General features: G+C 34.2%; 1 protein-coding gene across 14 annotated transcripts in view; it reads left to right on the top strand.

The window, feature by feature from the left end:
- The window catches only part of SOX5 (SRY-box transcription factor 5), a 929,786-nt gene that overhangs the window by 794,143 nt on the left and 109,586 nt on the right, over nt 1-26,057 (top strand). For 12 of the 14 annotated variants that reach the window (XM_037144816.2, XM_053661997.1, XM_037144815.2 and 9 more), the window contains one exon: nt 7,674-7,797. In XM_037144816.2, the coding sequence (XP_037000711.2) occupies nt 7,674-7,797 (124 nt within the window). The remainder of the gene's footprint in view (nt 1-7,673; nt 7,798-26,057) is intronic. The other 2 variants (XM_037144820.2, XM_037144813.2) reach the window with 1 other exon arrangement.

Raw genomic sequence — 26,057 nt, 5'->3', positions numbered from 1 at the left:
TATCCAATTATTTTGCTAGCTTTCACATGTTTGGTGTAAAAAGCTCCCCTTGCTGCCGTCTTGGCCAATGGGAGTGACTTGCTGGTGCTCCAACAGACAGTTTTACAGTGACAATATGACCTTGCCTCCATCATGAGAAAATACCTTCCACCAGCCCTGATTTTCCTTGTCTTCTCACTTCCCTAACTATATATAAAACATACCTTCTTATTTCACTTATATACCTCTCCTCCTCAGGGCTTAGAGGATGAGATGCCATTCCAATTCAAAAGTAGTATCTATTCTCCTAACTTGTTTTTCACTCTTCTCTGAAATTGTGGTTTGTTCACCACTTAGTTTTCCTCCTTCCTACATGTAAAAATTTTAATTTCTGTTGGTTCCTTTTAACCAATTAATGTACTCAAAACTCTGCAACCTAAGTAAAACCCATGTATCCCATGCAGCTTCTCTCTAATGTTTCCTGACTTCTCATCCAGTCTTCTCTGAAGAATAGTATGTGTCTGCCTTCTCTTTTTTCCTGCTTGTCATTCAGTCCTCAACCTTTCATAATGTGGTTTCTACCCTCTGTTCTAATGGACTTGATGTTATTAGAATTATCACGATCTTCTAATGAACAATTCTAGAATTGTTTTTTTGTATCTTCAGTACTCTTTCCACTACATTTTTCACTATTAGTCACTATCTCAATCTTGAAATTCTGTTGCTTTCTGGGACACTGTAATTGTGATGTTCTTTATTCTTATCTTATGAGCCATTTCTTCTCTTTCTAGATTAACTAGTTCACTGTCATCAGTGAACGAATGACTCCCCATACCGTGGCCTCTAAGAATCTGTTCTCTGATTTCAGACTGGAATATCCATCTGCCCGTAACATGAATCCAGTAGAATATTATCTAGGCATGTCAAATGCATCACATCCAAAACCACATTCATTAGCTTCCCATGAAAACTATCACTACCCTTCTACTCATTTTTTCTTTTATATGTGAATAGTTACATAAAGTCGACACCCAAGAGTTATCTTTAAGTCTTGTCCTTTTTTCACATCCAAGTTTTCAACATATTTATACATACCAGTGTGGTATACAAGTATTTATATATACCAGGGTGGGCTACAGTAGGTTTATAGTTGTGAGTACTTGAAACAGTTTATTCTTCTATTACTTAGTATTTTGTCATTTACTTATATTAAAACTATAAACCTACTTTTGTTCTCTCCTGTATATATTTACACATATGTACAGAGATTTCTTATATATCCCTTACATCTATAACCTTACCTATCATCAGCGTTCTACATATTTTCCCTAAATAATGTATTGGCTTTTTCTCATTTATAACCCTTCTCTTACTGACTAAACCCTCATAATCTGTTGCCTAATTAATTGTATTGACCTACCTCTTCTCTATGCTTGGCCTCTCAAATCTCTTCTCCATGTACTCAGCAGAACATTCTACCTAAGCTAATTTAAATCTCTCAGTGGTTCCCCAGGGCCTATGGTTGGGGTGAATCTTAAGTCTCTCACCCCAATACACACATTGATTCAGGCAGACTTTCTCACTACTGGTTCCCTCTTATATTTTTTGCTCTTCTAGACTATTGCTGGTGTTCACCTCACATGACAATTTTTTTTGCCCGTTTCTTTGCTCATGCCTCCCTCTCTCAGAACCTTGCCTCACACTCCCGTCTCTTTGCCTGGCTAACTCCTACTTAACTACCTGTCCCTACACCTGCTGTACCGATCTCCATGATGCCTGCCTTGACTTCTGTTAGGAGTCTATTGTCTGTGCTTCCATAGTGTGCTATACAAGTCTATTTTGTTGAATTAACAGCAATGTGAATGTTCATTTGCCCCACCAGAATCAGGTCCTTGCGAGCAGACATTCTATGTGAATTTATCTTTGTATCCCTAGTTATCCAAAAAGTGTATGTTCTGCTTAGTAAAAATGTTGATTAAATGAATAAAGTAAAAAACGGACCCATGCAATTGGAAAGTAAATTAGTAATATTAAATATCTATTTGATATGTTACTTTCAAGGAACCACCAAAGTGGTTTTGCAATAAAATATTTACATAAAACATAAAAATTTAACTATGAATAATTGATAAGTATTTGCTTTCTCTTTTACAGTGCGATAATATATTTGGTTTGTTTTGGATTCTTAAGATTTTAGAGGGCAAGTCTTACATGCACCGTCTATGTAGTAGAATTATAAAAAGTGTTAAAACATAGTATTTCATTTTAGAGTTAAAAAATAGGATCTTAAATTTTAATAGGTTGTTTTGAACTTGTGAATAACATGACCCCTAATAAAAAGACTAAAATTTTGTGACAAAAGTATTTTACAGAAACTTAATTATAAATGTCACACATTTTAAAACTTAATTAGGAGCTTAAAGGCAATTTTATTCATTAGGTGGAAAGAAATAAATGAAATTAATAATGACTAGGATTTGGAAATATTTAACACTGGCAAATATGCAAAAAGGAATAACTAACCCTTATAACTAAATTAGTTTTAGAATTTATCCAGAAAACATTATACTGTGATGATGTAATGTGTCCTTCTCTCCCAAAGAGTGCCTAAATTTCAGTGGCAGTGACCTGAACATTAATTAATATGTAGTAATAATATAGTGGATGCTCATTATTTGCACTGTTTGTGTTCCATGAAGTTGCCATGAACACTGATTCATGAAGACTGAGCAATTGTCCCAAGGGGGATATACAGAGAGTTAGGTTTCCAAGAGCCTCGAATCACACCATTTCCATCAACCAATCAATAACATAACCGTATTTTACATGTTTCTGTTTAAAGACACCTTCTTTTTATTATTGATTCTAAATGCATTTTAAATGGTCAAATCACCAACAAGATTTCTTTCTACTTTGCCCAAGTTTGTGGCTGCAGAAGCACTGGCATGAGTAAATTTTGTGGGGTGCAAGTAAATTTCAATGAGAAGTCAAATGTGCAAATACAAAATCTGCAGATAATGAGATTCAGTTGTATTCTGAAGTGTATTTCTAGTTGTTTATGTGCACTAACCACATATTTTGGGTTATATTTATTTTGCTTCTTAGTTTATTCTCAATATTAGTACAACGGTCTATAATCTCTTCTATGATGTTCTAAAGAAAACCCATCATTGGGACTATGAAAATCGGCTCATTTTTCTCTTCAAGTTCCTGTCTGTCCCTTGGAGGTCCTTCTGCTTCACTCCTCTCCCCTGTACACTTTCCACAGTGCGAAGGAGTGCTAAAGTCAGAGTTAGAAGATGTAGTTTCAGTGTTAACTTTGCTGTTATTTAAATGTGGAATCTTAAACAACTTACACGGCCAAGCTAAGTCTTACTTCCTTATGGGCACAATGATTGTGTTGTGCCAGGTAACCTTTAGGATCTTTCCAGCCTTAAAACTCTATAGCTCTATATGTAAAACACATGTGTATTTTATGTGTGTGGATCTTGAAAAATTTATACACTGAAGCAAATTATACTACTCAAGCAAAATTAATTTCAATAATTGTAATAAGACAGAAGTTGAGGATACACATGTTTTTTAAAACTCTGGAATTCCTTACAGTTTATTCTTTAAAATACTAAAATTTTTAGCTGGAAAATGCTATCAATTATTAGAATATAAATGAATTACCTTATAAAAATTGTCATATAAAAGTAGAAAAATGTATGTGCATACAACAACCAGTTAAACAGTATAACAAAAACATTTTTCTTTACAATAGCAATAGAAATATTTTTAAAAATCTTAAAAATAAAGTTACCTAAAAACTATAAGAATGATATAAAGCAAAATAAGATTTAATTAAATTGGAAGATATAACCTCCTATTAGCCATCAAATCATCAGGTTGATAAATTCAAATGGAAATTTTATGTCCTAAAATTAATAGGAAAAATAGATATCAAAAAAGCCAGGATGTATTTGAAAACAAAATGGTAAGAATAGAGTACTTTTATTAAAACACATTGCAAAGCTATAATAAGTAAACCATAAACAACACATGTTACTAAACATAATAGGCAGATATGCCTGTTCATTAGAAAAGCATGTAATAAATTTCTAATATTTCTGGAGTCTTTTTATTTCTTCATACATGCATAATTCCAAGAGTCATGGATATATCATAACATATAAGACTGTTTTGCTATATCTTAAGAATAGACACACAAAACAATTGGTATTTTATTCTTCTTGATAAAATCAAATTCCTTTGTGGTCATTAAATAACTTTTTAGTCCACATGACTTTTTTAGACATTTGGAGTTGGTACACCTGACTACAGTTAGAAAGATGGGACTAATATTTTATTCTTCTTTTTTTTAAGTTTTTATTTATTTATTTTTAGAGGGGAAAGGAAGGAGAGGGAGAGAACTGGCCTGCAACCCAGGCATGTGCCCTGACTGGGAATCGAACCATGGTTGCTTGGTTCCCAGGCCCGCGCTCAATCCACTGAGCTACACCAGCCAGGGCTTATTTTATTCTTCTTTATTTGTGAATTATCAATACATAGAATAGTTTCATCTATTGTTCTGAGCTCTGATGGTACAATAATAAATAAATTGCAACTTCTTTCCTTATTAAGCTCATAGGTCATAGGGAAACTCATCTTTTATAAGTAACTATTATTCAATACAATAAGTATTTCATTAGCTTTATGAGGTTAAAAGAAGTAACAGTTCTTTCTGCCTGAAAATTTGCACCATAAGAAAAAAGTGCTTCACAGGCAGAGACATTATGTATGTCTCAAAGGCCTTTGAAAAATAAATAGAGTTTTGCCAAGAAGAAAAGGAAAAGAGAAATTACTCAAAACAGAAGAGGAAATAGTCTTGAATGCATTCAAGCATGGAAAAACACCGAGTATGCAAGAACTCCTCATGGTCCATGAGGCAAGAGTACAGGATTTCTGAAGGAGGACAGCAGAACTGTCTGGAAAGAGACAGCGGACAAACTGTGAGGAAACTTGCAGGCGGAGGGACTTAGTCATTATTGCTAGGCAAAAGCAAACCATCAGAAGGTTTTGTTTTTTTTAAGAAGGGCATGTAAAAAACAGATACAAGATTCATTCCGAAGGAACTCTATGAGGAATGTAGCTTAATGTCTGATTTTATCCTGTGGGCACCAGACCCTGTAAAAGTCAGGCAGAGTCTCTCTTTCAACTACTGATGTGTGTGAAGGTGTTTTGTAACTCAAGGCAAAAGTGAAGAAGACAAAAAGATGCATTGACAGTGACTGAAAGCGTTCTCTGAGACAGTACTTCTCAAGTTCAGATGCACATTAGAATCATCAGGGGGGCTTTAAAAAATGCTGATGGCCAGGTCTCACCCCTAATTCAGATTTAATTGGTCTGGGAAGCAGTCGGAGCATTGGGAGTTCTTCAGAGCTTGCCCAGTGATTCTAATATACATTCAAGCTTGAGAACTACTTCACTAAACCTAAAACCTGTTGTGTCTGCAATTCTAGCTGTTATTTTTCCCAAATCATAAGGTATCTGAAATTTGAATGGCTCTCATAATACATGTATGTGTTTCATTTTGTTTCTTCTACCCTCCAAAATTCTCCTATTAAATTTATGATACATCTTAGAACCAATGTTGTCTTAGAAAGGAAGAGAAGTGCTATATAAAATATAACTTACTAACAATGAAATATAAAGGATATACAATAGCTGGTGTTAACCCTTATCCAGTGTGTCTGGTTTTTTGTGTGTCTCTTTGCATCCTCTTCTGACCAGCATCCTCGGCTTACACTGAACTAGTCCCTATACTGTTTTGCCTTCCAATATTTATCTCTTATTTTAGGCTACTTATTCCTATATACTTGCTCACTATGTAATCTCTAATTTTTTGAGTCTTTAACCAATTGATTTTCATTGCTTTCTGCGTAAGGTTTATGTTTTCCCCGGGATATTAAAAAATGCTGGTTGTAGTGGTATAACTTTCAGCTCTAACCTTAAGATACTTTTTGTTTTCTTGGTTGCTGTATTCCATTTTAGTTTTACTAAAACGGTATGCTAGTGGTAGGTTTAAACTCCTGTTGGCTAAAAGAAATGCTTTCCAATTTGGAGTCATTGCTGAAAGCAGATCCCTCATTCTTATGGTGCTTATTTCTCACTCTCCCTCTCTCTCACACATTCTCCCCCCCATTTTCTCCCTCCCTTCCATGCTCTCCCTCTCTCTCTCACTTCCCACCCCAAAAGGACACTCATCCATCAAAATCTCAGAAATAGATCAGAGGTTTACTGTGAAAGATGAAGGAGAAACTGAAGGTGGACTTTCAGAGTGAGAAATGATGAGAACTATAAGAATCATAAGTGCCCTAAGGATGTTCAGTGCCCTGGGAGAAAGGAAAACAAGTCTGGGAGATATCTCAGAGTTGCTGTAAGGACTAGAAAACGAATGAATTCATAATTATTTTTGTATACCCATTTTACGTTTTACTATTCTTCCCATTGTAATGTAAGCTTCATGGGTATAACATCTTGGTTTTCTTGTTCACTATTATATTCCTACTGCCTAGTTCATTTTCTTGTACATAGTAGATGTTTATCAAATATTTTCCAAATAACTGGATTAATGTTATTTGGAAACATTATCTGGATTAATGTGTATAGGAATACTTAGGAGTAATAAGTGAACATAGAGTGTTGATAGGTGATTTTCAGATTAGGTAAATTCTTATCCACATATTCAGTGACAAACACTAACCAATAATCATGTTTGCCAAGGAGGTATTGCTAAGTATTTGGAAAAAAATTATCCTGAGTATTTTAGTTAATGAAATTGTCTACATTAGTCACTAATGTGAAATAGCTACAGAAATGTCAGCATTAGGTTATACTTCTGGAAATTCTTGTTCAGTTCAAAGAAAATAGTTATTCCATTGTGCTGAATTATTCATTTGCTGGTGTGAACACTGTTTGGAGAGTTATGTCAGCTAATTAAGGTGTAGTCCAAATATAGCAACCAATGCAGGGGTTGTCATTTGAGGAGTGGTTTAAAGCTTGAAAAATGATAGACAAAGACAATAGTATAGTACAGGGCAGGATTTAAGGGATTGGATTCTACACCTAGTTTTGACTATCACATTCAATGACCATGGCCAAGTAAATTGTCTTTTAGCCCCAGTTCTATAAAAAGGGGGGGGGAGTCTTACTCTCCAAGCTTTCTTCCAGCTATTTTATTCAAGAATTATAAAATTTCAATATTATGTATAAACATAAGAATTATCTTCAAGTAATGAAGAGCTACTCACATATAAAATGACACTATTTTAGTTTGTTGTGTTTTAGAAAGTAGAATTATTCCTAACAGGTGGGATTTGCAAGAGATTTTAGTTCAACCTAAGAGGTAATTTTTTTTAACTATTCATGCAATAAGAAGGTGGCTTATTGTGTGAAATAGTGATGCTTTATCACTCTCAATGATATCATGTAGGGAAATTACTCATCAGGTTAGACAGTGAACTTGATAAAAACCTTTCAACTATACTATCTTTTGATTTTCCTAAGGTAATGCCAAAGCATGGCTTATAATGAAATTGTATGCCAGTGTATTGAATTGAATAGATGATTTTCTTTCATTATAAAATAAGGAGGGTGGGAAGCATGGAGCACCCAAACTTCTTCTCTTTGATCCACTTTATCATGTTCAGCAGGTTCAAGGTCAACTACCGCCATTAATGATTCCCGTATTCCCTCCTGATCAACGGACACTGGCTGCTGCTGCCCAGCAAGGATTCCTCCTCCCCCCAGGCTTCAGCTATAAGGCTGGATGTAGTAAGTATCCCTGACTTTTCATCTGGGAGTGGGTGGAGGAGATGGCGTTAAATTAGGCAATTTAACATTTCTGCCACACCAAGAAATGAGATCACCCATATAGCATTTTTATTTTAAAGAGGGAACACACAGAAGGTATTGAAAAGGATTTATGTTGGTATTTAAAAGAGCTTAGATTACTTCTGTGCTTCTGAAGCCAAAATTTACTTTTTAAAATTCAGTTTCATAATTTCTATTTCCAGTGTATTCTTAAAATATGAATATAATACTCAGGCTAAATTTATTTTGCATAGATAAGATAGGAATATGCTTTTCAATAACTTTCCATTGTCCCTTTAATTAGTACACCCAGTTTCCTAATGTGAATTAGTTACTCTTCCATTATCTGTCTCCACCCTATGTTTATAGCCTATTTCTCCCTGGTTTTCTTTTATTTTTTCCATTACCATGTAATCCCCTCATACCCCTCCACCTCCCAGCAATCACCACACTGTTGTCCATGTCCGTGTGTCCTTTTTTCCTTTTTGTTCAATCCCTCCACCCCCTAAGCTGTCATCTGCTCTCCATCTATGAGTCTGTCTCTGTTTTCCTTGTCTGTCTCTGTTTTCCTTGTTAGTTCAGTTTGTTCATTAGATTCCCCATATGAGTGAAATCATATGGTATTTCTCTTTCTCTGACTGGCTTATTTCACTTAGCATAATGTTCTCCAGATCCATCCATACTGTGGCAAAGGGTAAAATTTTCTTCATTTTTACAGTGAAGTTGTTTTTCATTGTGTAAATGTACCATAGTTGTTTATATGCAAGCAGCCCAAGTGCCCTTGTCTTCTTTAATTCCTAGACTAAACCTCTCTCTTAACTCTGGGCTGGAATTATCAGTGTGTTCATTCTCTTTAATATTCTGAACCTCTTTCAAGCCAGACCTGAGAGAGCTCCGTTGACCTGGTCAGATCTCTCTTCTGGTTCCTTTGGATCCTGAATAAAGAGATTTGAAAAAGTAGCTTATAATTATATTGTGTTACTAATACAATAATAAATAAATAATATTCAAAACAAGAATAAGCTTCATTTTGCATACTCACAACAATAAACTTATTTTTGCCCACCCTGTTTTTTCTCTTCACTTTAATTGCATGCTCTATGAAGGCAGGTCCTGATTCTGTCTTACTTATTGTTGTATCTAAAATTCTAGTATAGCATTAAACTATTTGTTAAATGACTGTATGAATAGTGAATGGGTACACATTACAAAGAATACAAGGGCATTTTCTACTAAGTGGTAAGTTACCAACATAACCATTAATATTGCTTATTAATTTTAGATACCTATCATTTTATGACTTCCTTTTTCACCAAAAGTGAAATTGCACATTGTTAGATATTTTAAACACTTTATTGATTTATTTGTAGAGTGAGGGGAAGGGAAGGAGAAACAAAGGGTGAGAAACATCAGAAATATCAATGTGTGAGAGAAACATCACTGGTGCCCCATCCCAGGACCTAACCCACAACCCAGGCATCTGCCCTGACTAGGAATCAAACTGGCAACCTTTCGCTTTCCAGGAAGACATCCAACCAACTAAACCACATCAGTCAGGACCATTGTCAGTTTTGAAAACAATCTAATACTTCATTTTCTAAAATTTATATAGCCAAAATGCCAACTATAATGTGTTACATAAAAATAGTAACAAATTCCAAAAGGGGTCTAAACTGATAAGCTAAATATCTTCTAAAACATTATCAGGGCTAGAAAGAATATAGGGAAACCAACTTTATTGAAACATTTTCATTGATAAAAGTAGAACACCACTGAAAACAATTAGTGAAATAATATCATTTTAGATATTTATGTAGAATATCATTTTGTAAATAACAGTAGGTTTTCATTCATTTATATGTTAATAAATTAGCATATTCCTATGCCTCAGTGTTTATTATATTTGCAGAACTCTATCCAATATTAATAAAAATCAGATCTATGTTTCTTGTCAAATGATATTTTGAATTTTCATATTTACCACTTATATCTAATCTTCAAACATTCCTCTATGTATATTGAAAAAACAGGATATATGTTTTCAAATATACAAAGTGGTTTGAGATACCTAATTGCAACTATTAAGTCCAGATAAAAACTGAACTAAACTTAACACTATAAAAATTCACACTTTTATGGTACTGTCCCCTTTGTGGGGTTTCCACTATATTTGCACATCTTTCTTTTGATAGTATTTTCCTGTGTTTTAAGATAGTATTCTCACTCTGGCTCCTTAAATTCATTTAATATTATTTGCCATATCATTCTATATTTGTAGATCAATACATCTATAAACACCAACATGTTTAATAATTAAGGGCTATATATTTTAAATATTTACATTCTAATAATAATTTAAATTCTAAAGATGGAATTCTAAATTCTATTGCCACACTAAATGTTGGGAATTTAACCATAAAAGATTTTTGTGCTTTGTTTTGTTTCCATTTTCCTGAGGAATTACTATTCACATTAAACATATGTTTCCAATGTGGTTTTGGTAACCTTGGTTACTAAAATGAAAAAAAAGACACTTTTAAAAATCATCCATTGCCTCAGACTGTACCTGCAGTATACACATATAGACTAGTTCTGTTTTCCAAAAAGAACTTTTTAAGCAACTGTAGAAATAAGTCCCATTAGCAAATATTGTGCTGAAGAGAAAACCACATTGAGTATGAACAATAGCATAACTGTAGGCTTGGAAAAGGTCAAGAACACCTCAGCCTCACTTCCAGTTGACAGAGTTGGCATACTAAATTGTTCAGTGTGAGTATAATGTGGCATGCAGACATGTTTGCTTTTGAAGATTGTTCGTGTATTAACCATTTGCTATTCGTACCTGCAGTGCTTAAAGTCATAAAACAATGCCACTTCTTTTACAACCTTGGAAATAAAATACAGTAAAGTCTCTACAGTTGCAGGCAAGCTTGAAACCAGCATCATGCCAAACTGTAAAACGAAGAAGTCAGTAGCCAAAAAAAGTGCCGACCTTCGTGGACCCCCTGGTACACACACTGAATCAGTTTGACTGAGGAGTCTGGTGGAAGTGATAAATACTTCAGACTCCTTCCTACCCAATTACACTGTGGGGAAGCAATTGGGGTAGGAAGAGAGACAAATCCTAACATCTCCTCTCTTCAATGTGCCTTAATTTTTATCCTCTCATAGATGTCAACCATATGTGACTTCTCTGGTTTTCAGTTGTTTAGACTAATATTAATAGTTGTCGATGACAGAGACTGACTCATCCATCTTGATATGAGTTTCAAGTAAATATGAAAAATATACCATTTGTTATCAGTAACTCAAATGCTTTTCATAAACTTCATAGAAAGTATTGATAAATTTTCTTGTTTAGACTATGTGTCTTGATAAAATAAATAAAATAAAAATCTCGGGAACTTTACAGAAAAGCTAACATGTTATCAACGGGAAATAATAAAATAAAATTATAGGTCAGGAGACCTAACCATACAATTAGCTAACATCTTTTCTCAAAAAAGAAGCTTTTTGTGGACCTAAAGATACTTTTTCTTTAAGAAATATCATGGCAGAATTAGAGATGTGGTGTGCAATAGACATCTACATAATATAGCTGCACATCATTAAAAAATATCAGTATAAAAATCAGTTTTAAATTATATTTATGGGAACTAGCTCATTCTAATTAGAAAACGATCATCGTAGTTCTGAAATACATTTGAAAAATCATGAAGGTTCCAAATCTGAATTATAAACTAAATGGGTGTATGAATGAAGTACACTTTGGGTGATGGAAGAATCTAGAGACACAGTCCATTGGCTCTGGTGGAAAGTCTGAGTGGAACACTAACTTCTTAACCAAAGACTTTTCAACCTGTGAACTGCAAAGCTTGTATTGCATAGATATTTTTGAAGTAAAATATACATCCCTTTGACGCCTGCAGAATAATTTTTGTTCTTAGGAAGACATCTGTTTTGTATTTGCTTATCATAGAAAAACATGTACCAAAATTCAAAATACTTTTGAATGTTGGTTTTGGCCTATCATTTTAGACTTGAGAGAGGCTTTTAGATAAGGTGGTTGAAAGTCCTAAGTTTGGTCAATACCAATTTCTCTAATACCGATTTTGTGTTCTCTTTCCCCAACACACAGCTTCCTCCGTCCCACTCTTAGATCAAGTGCTGTTCCCATTTGGGTGTTTAATTTTTAGTCATGCAATTCTAATAGATACTTTCGAAGTTTTTGACATGAAGACATTTTATGTGGATATAAAAAATCTACAGAAGCCCTGGCTGGTGTAGCTCAGTGGATTGAGCACGGGCCTGCGAACCAGACAATCGCGGTTCGATTCCCAGTCAGGGCACATGCCTGGGTTGCAGACCAGTTCCCTGCAGGCCACTTCCCAGCAGGGGACCCACAAAAGGCAACCATACATTGATGTTTCTCTCCCTCTCTCCTTCCCTTCCCCTCTAAAGATAAATAAATAAAATCTTTAAAAAAATCTACAGAAAGGCAAAATCTAATAATATAACTCATTTTCTCTATATATGATAAAACAGTGTAAAAAAATAGTCAGCTTGATAATTTAGCACAAACTGACCAGTTGAATGTGTCAGTCACATAGCTACAGATATAGAGCCTTTCCCCTTTGATGGGCATGTGTCTGGTGTTATAGTTTCCAAACTGTGTGTGCTAAGGTCCCAGGGTGCTGTGGCTAATACTCAGGGACATACAACACATTTTAAAACTTCAAGGAAAATACAGAGACACTACATAAACTACCTTAGTTGTTTGGACCTTACTGCTTAATAAAATAGAATAGTTGGACATTTCTTTTGTCCTAGGGGAGCCATGAGAAATTATTTGAGCCACACTAGTGGTGCCTGAATACAAGAAAGTGTAGGACCTTTTGGTCTAGCCTAGTATATATTCACTTTTTAAAATTATTATAACCTTTTTGGGAAGTTGTTCACCTATCATATTTCAACCACAGAACAGAATACATATTATAATAAAACTTATCTGGCATTTACAAGACCATGTACAATATTATAGAGGTAAGTAATGGACTCCTTGCTCTGTATGATTTTATACATTCCAATGTTTTGTTTGTTTGCTTTAACTAACCTAATCTCAAATAGGCAACTACCAATAAAGAGGTACTTGAGTGAGAGAGTGTGGACTTGGAGTCAAGTTTGGCCTCCTTCTGGTACTTTTATTGTCCTTGTACAAGTTACTGAACTTCAGCTCCCTCATCTACAAAGTGGATTAATAAAATCCATTCTAGTAAATTGTTAGAGATTAAATAGGATTACATATGAAAGAGTGCCCACCATTTTTTCTCTTATTAAGTTGTATATAAATGATAAATACTGAGTATAACGCCAGGAAAACACAGATCCTGTTTCAAAAAATAAAAGAAGATCCTATTCTAAAACCCCACCCAGTAATTAACTGCATTTTATATGCTATCTAGGCTCAAATTCATTCTGGCCATAACTGAATAAAGCTTCCTCTGACTAGTAAAACATTATTGTTTAGAGAAAAGTATTACAGTGCTGATGGAAACATTTATCTCATAGATATAACCTTAACCTTAACTATTTTCATTACAATCACTGACTTTTAAATGTTTTTCTATTGCCATTTTCCACTTGTCTATCAGAGTTTATGTTGGAAAAGATCATATAATTTAAAAAATGTATTTAGTCATTGTCTTGGCAGTATGAAACTAGAAATGTATTCATATACCCATTCTGCATTTTAATGCATTGATTAATTTTTCAGAAATGTGCTAAATAAAATAGCCATATAGAGTTACTGATTGAAATATTAAATTGCCTTATGAGATTAGCTTAAATAAATAGAAGTCGATGAGCCAAGCTTAATAAACTTAAAATATGTTGTATTTACTCTTCATCAGTTTTCTGAACAGTGTTTCCGCTTCCAATAAAAGAGGAAACTCTCAGTTAATTAGTTCCTCATACACCACAATAAAATTAATGTTTAGGAGTTAAATACCATAAACTTCCTCAGGCATATTTGTTGATGTGTTCCTGTTTTTAGTTAATGTCACATGTTTTATTGTTTAATGGGGTGTCATGTGGTTTCCATTATATCTCATGTGCAGAGGGTCTTCGTGTCTGGCAATTTAGGAGACTGCATGCTAATTTCTGATTTAACCGTGTCAGCTGACATACAGGTCATTGACAGTCAGTGATGAAACAATCACCAAATTATAAGCTAAAAGCCATTGACGTGTTCTGCCTTTATCAAACTGACAAAACAGGAAACGTGTTGTCAGGATCACGTACTATATAAGCAGAGAAAAGAGACTGTAATCATATCTCAGGCTGCTGTGTTTGTGTGTGCAAGAATTATTGTGACTGGCTCTTCCTTTCATCCCTTCCCCGCTCCCAAATATCTTATAAATCAAAGACTTTGGTTGAACTTGACTTCCTTGTAAATCATTCACATTTTATTTTATTTTTTGTTTTTTATTGCTTTATGATTTTTGCAGTCACAGTTTACATTCAGTATTACTTTGTATTAGCTTCAGGTGTACAGCACAGTGTTTTCCCCGATGTTTCCAGTACCCACATGGCACCACACGCTGTCATTAGAATATTATTAGCTATGTTCCCTATTCTGTACTTTACATCCCATGACTATTCTGTAACTACCAACCTGTGCTGCTCAATCCCTTCACCCTTTCCACCCGGCCTCCCAGCCCTCCACCCCTCTGGCAACCTCAGTCGGTTCTCTGTAAAAATATTTATATTTTTAAAGAATTGCTTCAGTACCTGAACAATCATTTAAATTTCCACCTGAAGGAAGTTAGATTGATGGCCTAAGAATATGAAATGATTAAAAAAGAAAAAGAACTAAGTGCAATGTTGTATATACCATTCCAGAATTACACGGTAACAGCCACCCTCCAGTTCTCGTATGTCAATAAAATATGTTTTTTGCTAAAATAGTTTAGATGGGAGGGTTTAGAATAATTTTATGTGTTTTATCACTGAGAAAAAGAAGATAGATGTATTTTTTATTGTGACAAAGTAGCATAACATGGTATAAAAATAATAGCTTATATTGCACATTATTGTTTATAAAACAGACACATAACAAATTTAAGCATATCAGTGAGGGGATAACTGATCTATGTTAGTGACTATGGTTTGATCTAGCCCATTCCCCCCACACTGCCACCACAAACACACCCACCCACACACACACACACACACACAAACAAAAAATGAAAGCCCTTTTTTTCATGAATTCCTCAAATTGTCTTAGACTATAACCATATTAATATTTAATCCACATCATTTGATTTTTAACAGTTAGGAACATAAGAATGCCATTCAATTTAAATATTAGCCCCTTTAGCTCAGTATTTTCTTTTTGGCATGATTGTCATTCTTGATAATGTAATAATATCAAATGAAAAGAGTGCTTAGCTAATGAATGACACTATGAGCTCTCAGTCAAGAGGCCTTGGAATGTGGTATCACCTTATGAAGTTGACCTAGTCCAGCCTAACTCTCAGAATTCTAACTTCATATTTTTGTTGCCACGGAAAACATGAGAAAATTCTCAGCACTTGCTAAGGACATCAAATGGCAATGTAAGCCCAGAACACCAGTATATGATTTTATGTAAATAAGTGTAACTATTAATGATAACTAGACACTGTATTCTCCAGTAAATGTGCTCTTTCATGGTTGAAAGTTCCATTAGAAAACAAACGTCAGTTATAAGGTTGGTAGGAAAAGTAGGGAAACAGAAAAAAATTTTGTTAGATTGTATTGTGACAGCTGTCATTTCAATGTGCACTTAATAAAATCAAAATTGTTGAATTTTTGTGTAGCCATTTTAATATTGAAGATGGGAGAAAATAAGCAACATTTTTGGCATATCATGCTTTATTATTTCAAGAAAAGTAAGAATGCAACTGAAACACACACGAAAAAGATCGGTGCAGAGTGTGGGGAGGGTATTGGGACTGACCGAATGGTCAAAAGTGGTTTGCGAAATTTCCTGATGGAGATGTTTCACTGGATGATGCTCTGCAGTCGGATAGACCAGTTGGAGTTGATAGTGATCAAATTGAGACATTAATTGAGAATAATCAACATTATACCACGCAGGAGATAGATGACATACTCAAAATATCCAAATCAACAAAGTTATTGGTGAAAATGAAAACTGTGTGTTTTATTTTATGGAAAAAATGGACTTTTTGGCCCGCATAATATTTAATAAAACAGGCTAAGATAGCATTTTGCTTCTAACGCTACCACAGATATGTATTATCCACAAAGGCTGAATAAGTCATGCTCTTGGAATGTCCTGTGAAATCAGATACTCTGTTAAATTTATTTACTGTAAAAGGCCAAAATAATACTAGGTTAAACATGGTAAAAAAAAGTCTTTTTCACTTACATGATATTTCAGGCATTCATTGCTGGTATAGTAGCTCCATGATATCAAGTCCCATGATCGTCCTCTCTTTACCACACTGCCAGGCACAGATTATGGCTCCCAGTTCCCTGCCAGGTGTCTTCCCTGCTACCTTCTGCACGTTGCAGCCAGCAGAAAGAGCAGAGGCAAGGAGAACTGTAGATACTAAGTAAACAGTATGGTTTCTCTCATAATTTCCTTTGGCTCTGTTTTCAAAGAATATGTTTAAACTTTTCTTAAACCTGTTAGATATTGTCAGCTCATACTGACCCTTCACATGTTTTCTAGTAGATTAAAGACAGCATGTGCACAAACCTCAAATAATGCAGAAATATAGAAAATAGAAACTAAAGTTGTCTGCCTGTGATAATATACTCTTATAATGCCACTCCCCAGAAGTAATTACTGTGAACAATTTGCTACATATTTTCCAGAACTAGATATAGATATAAATATGTAAAAATTTATGTATAAAATGTATATACATCTTTTTATATTTAGATATAGGTAGGATATTAGCATATCTGTGTATTATAATATGTATCCTATGATACCTATACATTGCATATAATGGTATATAATACCACATATAGTGTCTGTGAGGGTAAAAAGAGCATATTCTACTCACAAGTAAAAACTGCATTATGACCACCTTTCATCTTTTATACTTTAAGACCTAATTCCTACTGCACCATATTTTATTAAGCTGGATGTTCCACATTTTATTTGTGTTTCCCACTAATGTATGCTTAGGTTTGTCTGTAATGTTGAGTTTTAAACAATGTGACAATAAACATTTTTGTGTGCATATTTTTCCCCAAATGAATTTTTCATGTAACCAGTCCCATTCCCAGTTTATGATATTTTAATTTTTTTCATTTTGTTCCTTTTTGAACAATTTTCACTGAGAGATTGCCTCTAAATTCTAAGGCTGAGATGGTAAATGCAGGCTTTAAAACTTCAAATATTGACCCCTCTGAGTTAAGCTACCGATAAGCACCACGAAGATATAATAGAAACTATTGTCTGGATTTAATAAAGTCTTTCAGAAAAAAAGATTAAACAAGGTATTAGAAGACTTTGTGGTCACAACCCCATCTCATATGATTTTATGTTCTTGGGCAAGTCATTTTTCTCTTTGTGTCTTAGCTTTTTAATCTTTATGGTAGCTGCAGACCTTAGTAATGTCTTCCCAACTCACTTCCCAAGAGATTATAAAAATTAGATAGGATGAGTGTTTGCATTTCAAAAGATGTTAAATTATTGTATAAGTACAATGTGTCAAAGTTATTTATTAAATGTATTAACTGGTTTTGAAAATTTTGAATGTGACATGATGAAAAGAATTTCAGGAGTTTATTCTAGGGTCATTATATTTCTGACCATTCAAGACATTTGAATTACTTGTGTTTCATTTTTTAGGAAGAAGGGAAATTCCTTAACACTTGTTAATTTTCGGAAGTCTAAAATTCACCATTCGCCTAGAAAGCTCAAATGTATAACCCATAGGCTTATTTTTATGTGGATTAGGAAGCTTCCTGATCTCAAACTGCAGCTCACAGACTCTGGCTGCACTGCAGCAGGAAGGAATTATATCAAAAAGCCCTGATAGAAAAGTGGAAAGGTTATAAAAATGTCAAAAAAATGTCAAAAAAAGTGTCAAATAATGAAATGCTTGCTAAACCTTAATACCAAAAGTGGAAAATGAAAGAGAAATAGCATTTGATTTGCTCTTAAATGGGTCATGCAAATGCCCCTCTTACAAATCCCTACTTTCTAATTCCTGAATCACCTTGTTTGCTTTTCTCCGCAACACTTATTTCCTCAGAAGATGCAGAGGCAAAATTAGGCGTAGTAGTCTAATATAATAGATCTGGATAAAGAAGAAGTTCCTTAACTAATGTTTCTCTTTGAGCAGCTTAAAAATGAATTATATAGTGGCATAAATGATGCCTTAGTAGTAATGCTGGAATACAGAAGGACAGGAGACTTTGATTCCTTGTCACCTTTTCAGCGATATTCAAGTTTCTCAGATAATTAATCCAGGAATTTTCACTGGTATCACAATTCATTCGGTTTATGGGAATAGAGGTAAGGAAAGAACGCTATCATCTTTTATGCACAGAAATATCTTCTCATTTGGAAAGATGTTTCATAAAGGGTTTATAATCTTTTACTAAACTAGCCAACTAGGTAACTATTAAATTAAGTAGGATAAAGTTTTTATTTGTTATACTACATTAAAAAGACAAACATATTTTTATTTAAAACAATACTTTACTGAAAAAAAAGTGAGCCTGTGGCAAGTTAGGAATTAACAGCTACCTAAAATATCATCTTTTAAAATAGCAGTATAATCAGACAAGAGATGATTTATTTATTTTACCTTATCAAATAAAATCCATGTGAAATATTTATATCAATTACTTATCTTATGAGTTTACTGCAAAAATATTGACCTTTATCATAAAAATTTTAAATAGTAAAGTCATATACTATTCTAGCAAATCTATAAAGGTATTATAGATTTTATGCACTTAGAAGCCCCTTCACCTTTACTTGTGTGTAGTATATCAATCTTTCTGAATTTCTTAACTTGGTTCCATGGTTGATTTAGAGGAAGTACTGATTTAACCACCTAAAATGACAAAAAAAATAGAGAGAGAGCTGAGCTTATTACACTAAGAACGCCATGTCCAGTTTGCTTGGATTTCAGGAAGTCTAAAGTGATCTGGGACACTCACTGTGATGAAGGTCTTGTTTTTATAGAACATCTGTTTGTACATAGAACATCTTTCAGCCTAACAGATGCCTTGGCTGCGCTCAGGTGCTGCGATGCCATTGTGATAGTGGGTTTCTGTTTATGAGCACAAATCATTTTAAGATTTAGGAAATTCACATTATTTTTTATACCCAATGGGATATGAATTACTTTAAAAATCAAGTTTTTTAATACAGATGAATTATGAAATATTATAAAAGAAGCCTTCAATGTACAAAATACTTTATATTCTAGAAAATATAGAAAATACTTTAACTACCTCCTCCAGGTTCTTATTTTTCTCATATCCCCAAAACTCTAGGCCTTTCTTTCCCCTTTCATTTTCTATGCTACATTTTTGTCCTTGATAGCTGATATAAAACTCCATTATTGTTCAAAATAAATCCTGTACAAAAAAACTAATTTGTTCCTTATTATTATACCTATTTGTTTCTTCTACTAAAACTTGAGCTTTTGACATGGGCTGAATTGTCTCTTGTGTTTGTCCAGAAACACAAGGATAAAGTCCAGAAAGCAAAGGTTGAAACAGGTTATACATGGACCTACATAGAGTTTGGTTTTGAGAGTATATTCTAAGGCAAGAAATGACAAGTAAGTAGGTTAAGAACATAAGAAGAGACAACTTGGAAATATTTTTAGACTTTAGATGCAGGAGGTACCAAAAAAAATATTGAAAGGCTAAAAGCTAGAGGTGGGATGATACTGGCATTTGTTCATTCTTCCATCCATCCATCCATCCATCCATCCATCCATGACAAGACTTACTTCTCTGGTTCACTTTTGCAATTTTCAGTCCTTAACACATAGTATATCACAATCAATAAATTTTATTAAACTTTAATTACAACCAGTGAATATTTATTGTGTGTTTGTAATGAGTGCTCTTGAAAGCCGAATAGAGAATTAATTTCTTTAGCAGAGGACTGGAGCCACAAAGAGTGATTAGGAGGCTCCTCTAGTAGCAAGAAATGAAAGCCTTGGATTTATTTTAAAAAATGGCTTGTGATCAATTGGCCATGACAGGTCAAAGAGAGGGAGAAATCCAGGATTTGATCGTATTTGTAGCCTAGGTGACCAGGTGCCACCAAAAGAGATAGAAATAGCACCAATAGAAGGAGGATTTATGAGGAAGATGATGGATTATGTTTCTGCACATATGAAGAAAAAGTGTCCGATGGGACATCTGGGGAAGACAGGGAGTGATTGTCCAAAAAAATAGTGGGAAAGATCTAGTTTGGAGACACTGATTCAGAGTATATTAGTTTGTATATGGCAATTGGACCACAAGATTGGATAAGGTCACTCAGATAAAGTGAAGAGAGAGAAGTGCAACACTAAAGATTGCATCTCAAGGACCACCAATATTTAAAGAATGAACAAAGAAAAGATTCTAGGATACCCTATTGTGGAAACAGTATATTCACCATGAGCAAGGTATGAAGAGAATCAGAAGGGCATGTTCTAATATAAGAAAACTCAAATAGTTAAAAAGTAGGGCACCATTAGCAATATCAGTTGCTGCACAACTGTGTTCATTAAAATTTTGCAATTTCAAGGTCGTCAGTAAATGTATAAAGCACTTCCAAGAAAAGTTTTTGTATTGAGACTAAAGTGTTGGAAAACTAATTTTTAGCAATTTAGATGAGAAAAATGAATGGAAAGAAATAGTTTCTTACTAAGAAAGTACTTAGAGGGGTTATATAGAAAGTACTTAGAAAGGTTATATAAATCTAGATATTTCGTTGTTTTTTAGGATCAAAGGGAATTGTGCATAATGTTGAAAGACGTGACATGTATAAATTTTTACACTGATATTTGAAGTACTCAGTGGACTTCAATCAACCTTCTAAACACTGTTAGCTACTACATGAAAAAAGATACAACTGCAGGCTAGTCCATTAAGACATTTTGCTCATTTTTCTAATCTTTACTTTTAGGTTCACCCATGGATTCATTCAGCAAATATTTATATATCTGTGGGCACCAGTCACTGCAGCTCTTGGGCTCTTGTCTTTTCTAATTCTTTTCTTTCTTTTTTTTTAATTTGAGACCAACCTCTTTGCTGATACTTTCCCCAATAATTTCAGCTCAAATAACTTTTTTTCCTTCTTTGGTCATTACTGCCTTCCTTATTCATTTGATTCTAATCACATGGCTTTATTCATTTCACATTCCATATTTGTATGTCTCATTTGTATAACTATAAATATCATGAAAGCAAGGACTGTAGCTATTATTCATTTGTGTCCTCCACATAGTGTCTGATACATGTTTGGTGAATACACATTAAATGAATATATCTATAACTGTATCTATTTTGGATATATATTTTAATTAAATTATATTTTAATATTGCTCTAAAAATGATCTATAATGATTTCTTAATAAATTAGTAATGACTATATTACTTACTGTGCAATCCTGAAGATAGTTTTGTTTTTAATTTATAGAATTAAAATATCTACCTTACTGAGCTGTGAGGATTAGATGAGATGTTTATATACACACATATATAAACATCTACATGTCTATATGGATGCATATATGTATATTGATATGTACATATATAAAGTGTTTTAACAAAGAGCTAAACATTAACACATATTAATTGCTCACAGTACAAATCAGTGGAAGAATAGTCAATCATTCGGAAATGAAGTTGAACAGTTTAATACCTCTTTACATAAATAGCCTAAACTATGTTCCCCCCCTTCCCCCGTTTTTCCCCTTGAATCTCTTTTTTCCCCATCAAACTGATCAAGTCTGTCTCCTGAATCTGTTACCGCCTCTCTTTCCCTTATGATAAAGGTGAGCCATTATCATTTCTCAATAGATTAACTAAAATAGTTTTTTTTTTGTTGTTGTTTTTTTTTTAAGTATTTTATTTTATTTATTTTTGGGGGGGGGGGTGTGGTGGTCTATTTTTAACACATCTGTTTGTCTCCAGTCTCTCCCTCTTCCAATCAGTTCTAGCCCTTGTACAAAATTGATCTTTCTAAAACAGAAATAAGACGATGTCATTTCTCTGTTTAAAATCTTTCAGTGACTTAACATTGCCTTCCAAATAAAACACAATTTGCTACAAGGTATGTGTCCTACCTGCTTTTACCTGCACAGATGACCATTTCCTATCAACAGCAGAAGGCTCCTTCCAAGCAGAAAGAACCCACTAATTCCTCTATTGGTCCATGAGATGAAAGAAAGCAACTTCTTTCAAAAGTCCCATCCATGGTGTACTTTTTAACTTTCTTCTGTCTTAGACTTTTACAGATCTCCCTCTACCTGAAAGTTGGAGCGGCAAGAGCAGGGTGTTTTAAGTACCAATCTGAGAAGACAGTTAAAAAAGAGCCATCCTAGTTGCACTAAACAGTGGGGATTTACTGTGTGATTCTCCAGCAATTAAAATACATGGAAAGTAGATAGTAAAATGACCCAGGAAGATAATACGATGTTGAAGTAGACATTTAAAAAATATATAATTGCTATTCAAGTACAGTTTTCTGCCATTTACCCCCACCCCACCAGCCCTCCCCGCCTCCCTCCCATCTCTACCTCCCCTTGTTATTGTCCATGTGTCCTGAACTAGCCATTTTTAAGAGACACTTTACTTACTTCAACATTCTTTTACAAGGTAATTTTTTGAGGTGTCTAGAACACCTTCTGCACTCTTCTGCATTGCTCCTTGAATCCTTGGATTGGTTTGCATGTTTATTCCCCTCACTCAATTCAAAATTGGTCTAGGGCAGGGGTTTTGTGCATGTCCGTGTATAGGTTTAATTTTTATACTTCCCAGCACCTAGAGAAGTAATCTGGTATTTGTTGAGAAAGCAAAATAAAACTAAACAACCAACCAAAAACTATGTAAGGCTAATAACAGAACAAGTCCCCTTATTTTAATTAAAATAATTCCAGAAACTTCCCAGAGCTTTTATATTAGCTCAGTGGATGAAAGTGTGTGTGTGTGTGTGTGTGTGTGTGTGTGTGTGCCTGACCCAGGATAAGAACATAATTGCTTTTGACAGTCCCCCTCAGCCTAAATAAACTTGTTGGGAAATGTTTTTCTTACTCTGTGCTATATAGCATAGAAATGAATCCTTCAGAGTGTTGCTGGAGATAATTATTATGTAAACATTTATTAATTTAATACTAATGCAATTAATGTACTTCCTAAGGGGTCAAGTTATTTAATAGGAGCTATATCATTTGTATCAATAGATATCTATTGTAAGGTAGCTAGTATTCTGAAAACAATTGACTAATATGCCTCACTGTATTTTCAACTCTTTGAAAACCTTTAGTTTTGAGCTAGAATTTTCCATACTTGGCTCTCAAATAAGAAGCAAATTAGTTTTGGAAAGGCTTAGGGAAAAACTGTTCAAATGGTTAAAACCTAGGAAAGAGTAAAAGAAATTACTTTTAACTAGTTGAAAGTCAATTTGAATAACTTACACATGCTTGAACTTTAAAAGTCAGAATTTTCCATTATCTAATTTTTACAAAATAAGTACCTCATGCAGTATTTACAAAATAAACCTGTTGTAATATGTTTTAGTACAGTTAATTGATGGATGCCACAAATAGACGACATTATTTACGTCAATAAAAGATTCTCCCCAACAATTTCTGAAATTTTCTTTTGCCCTTAAAAACTACCCTTGACATTGTTTCTAAAGTTTTATAGATTATTGTTGTCCACTTTAGAACACTGACACATGCATGTAATGCATTTTGAATTTTATTAAGACTCAAGTAGATATTTTGGCCATTTTCACAGTTGTATTTGTGTTTACTGAGTGACTTGAGGCAAATTTCAGTGAAGCAGGATATTCTAGGATTGAGAAATTGGTTGTAAGGCAGACATGCTTCCGGTTTTGTGGGTTTGTATGTATGGTGGAGATGGTTGCCATCTGTGGTACCTTAGACACGAAACTTTCAAAATCCAGTATCTTTGGGAACTGTGTACAATTACAGGTATAATATAGACATAGTAGACTTGTTATTTTTAATTTTTTAAGCTTAAAGTTATTTATTTCTAAATATCCCAGAAGTCACTTTAAATGAAGTAAATATAGAGAAAGTTCAGGTTAAGAACAGCTTTGGCTTTGGGTAACAGATTTCAAGTCCTTAGCCATTTACTTTTCTTTCATCACTTTCATTTTCTTTTTTTTTTAAATTTTTTAATTAATTAATTAAAATTTTTTATTTAGTTATTTTTCAAGTATGCTGAGTGAAATAAGCCAGGGGTTGAAAGACAAATACCATATGATCTCACTTTTAACAGGAAGCTAAACAACAAAACAGACAAGCAAGCAAAATAAAAACAGATACACTGAAATTGAGAACAGGGGGACAGCGACCAGAGGGGAGAGGGGAGGGAATTTCAGGGGAAAGGGGGAAGAATTTACAGGAACAAGTATAAAAGACACATGCACAACAACTAAGGGGGGTGAAAATGGGAGGGAGGTGGGGGGCATGGGGGAGGGGTGGGCTGGGATGGGAGAAATAAACAGAAAACTGTACATAGTAGACTTTTTAATCCCCACTGTCAGTCTTGTTTTCTCCAATTTACTTAAACATAAAATATTGGGTTGGCCAAAAAGTCCATTTAGTTTTTTTCTGTAAAATAAAAGATATATGTTTCATTTTCACCAATAACTGTATTGATTTGGATATTTTGAGTATATCAACTACCTCCTGCTGTCAGCTTCTAGTGGGTAGAAGCCAGGGGTGCTGCTAAATGTCTTCCAATGCATAAGACAGCCCCACAGCAAAGGATTATTTGGCCAAAATATCAGTAGTGCCAAGAAACTTCACAAACCACTTTTGACATGTTCGATCAGTCACAGCACCTTCTCCATATACTGCGCAAATCTTTTTTTTAAGTTTCAATTGCATTTTTACCTTCCTTGCAATAATAAAGCAAAATACACTGAAACTGTTGTATATCTTCTTCCATCTTCAAAATTAAAATGGTTGCAAAAAATTCACCAATTTTGATTTTTTTAAATGCACACTGATATGACAGCTGTCACAATACAAACAAAATGGCGTCAAATGAAGTTAAAGACAACTAAGCACTACTAGAGCCATCCTACAGAAAGAACTAAAGCACGTTTTTGCCCAGCCCGATACATTGAAATGTGGCTGTTGATGGCAAACATTTTGTGTTAGTTTGCTAGGGCTGCCATAACAAGTATCACAAACTGTGTGGGCTTAAAAACCACAAAAGTTATTTTCTGACATTTCTAGAGCCTGAAAGTCCAAGATCAAGGTCAACAGGGTAGATTCCATTCTGAGGCCTGGTTCCTTGTTTTAAGATAATGGTCTTTCTCTTTGTTTTCACATGGTTGTCCTCTGTCTGGGTTGTTTTTGTCTGACTCCCTTCTTATAAAGAAAGCAGTCATATTGGATGGGTGCTTCACTTCACCTTAATTTTGTTTTAAAAACTCTATCCCCAATTATAGCCACATTCTGAGACACTGAGTGTTAGGACTTAAGCATATAATTTTGAGGGGTAAACAAGCCAGCCTATGATATATACATACACATATGCATACACATATACATACACATACACATATAATTACTTAGCTTGTATAAATGTTTAATGTTTCAAATATGCATGCATAAATTTGTACACACATACAATATGGCATGTATATAAATACATATGTACACACACACATTGATGGTGAGCAAAGCAGGGGTCAGGACCGCTGACCCCCTACTACTGAGAAGTTGCATATTACTTCTGACTTCCCTAAAACTCATTTTACCTTGGTATGCACAAGGGATGCGTTTCAGGACTTGTCATGGATACCAAACTGCTAATGCTCAAATTTACTATGTAAAATGGTGTAGATCAGTGCATACTGTCAGCCCTGTGCATCTGCTGACTTCCAGCCATGGTTCAAAAACAATAAGGTATTTACAGAAAAAAATACATAGATAAGTGGACCTGTGCAGTTCAAACCTGTGTAGTTCAAG

This window comes from Artibeus jamaicensis, unplaced genomic scaffold (genome assembly GCF_021234435.1).
Source record: "Artibeus jamaicensis isolate MK-2021 breed Jamaican fruit bat unplaced genomic scaffold, CSHL_Jam_final contig_233, whole genome shotgun sequence".
NCBI lineage: Eukaryota > Metazoa > Chordata > Mammalia > Chiroptera > Phyllostomidae > Artibeus > Artibeus jamaicensis.
Note: the sequence above shows the minus strand (reverse complement) of the source record. Positions and strands in the feature narration are given on the sequence as shown.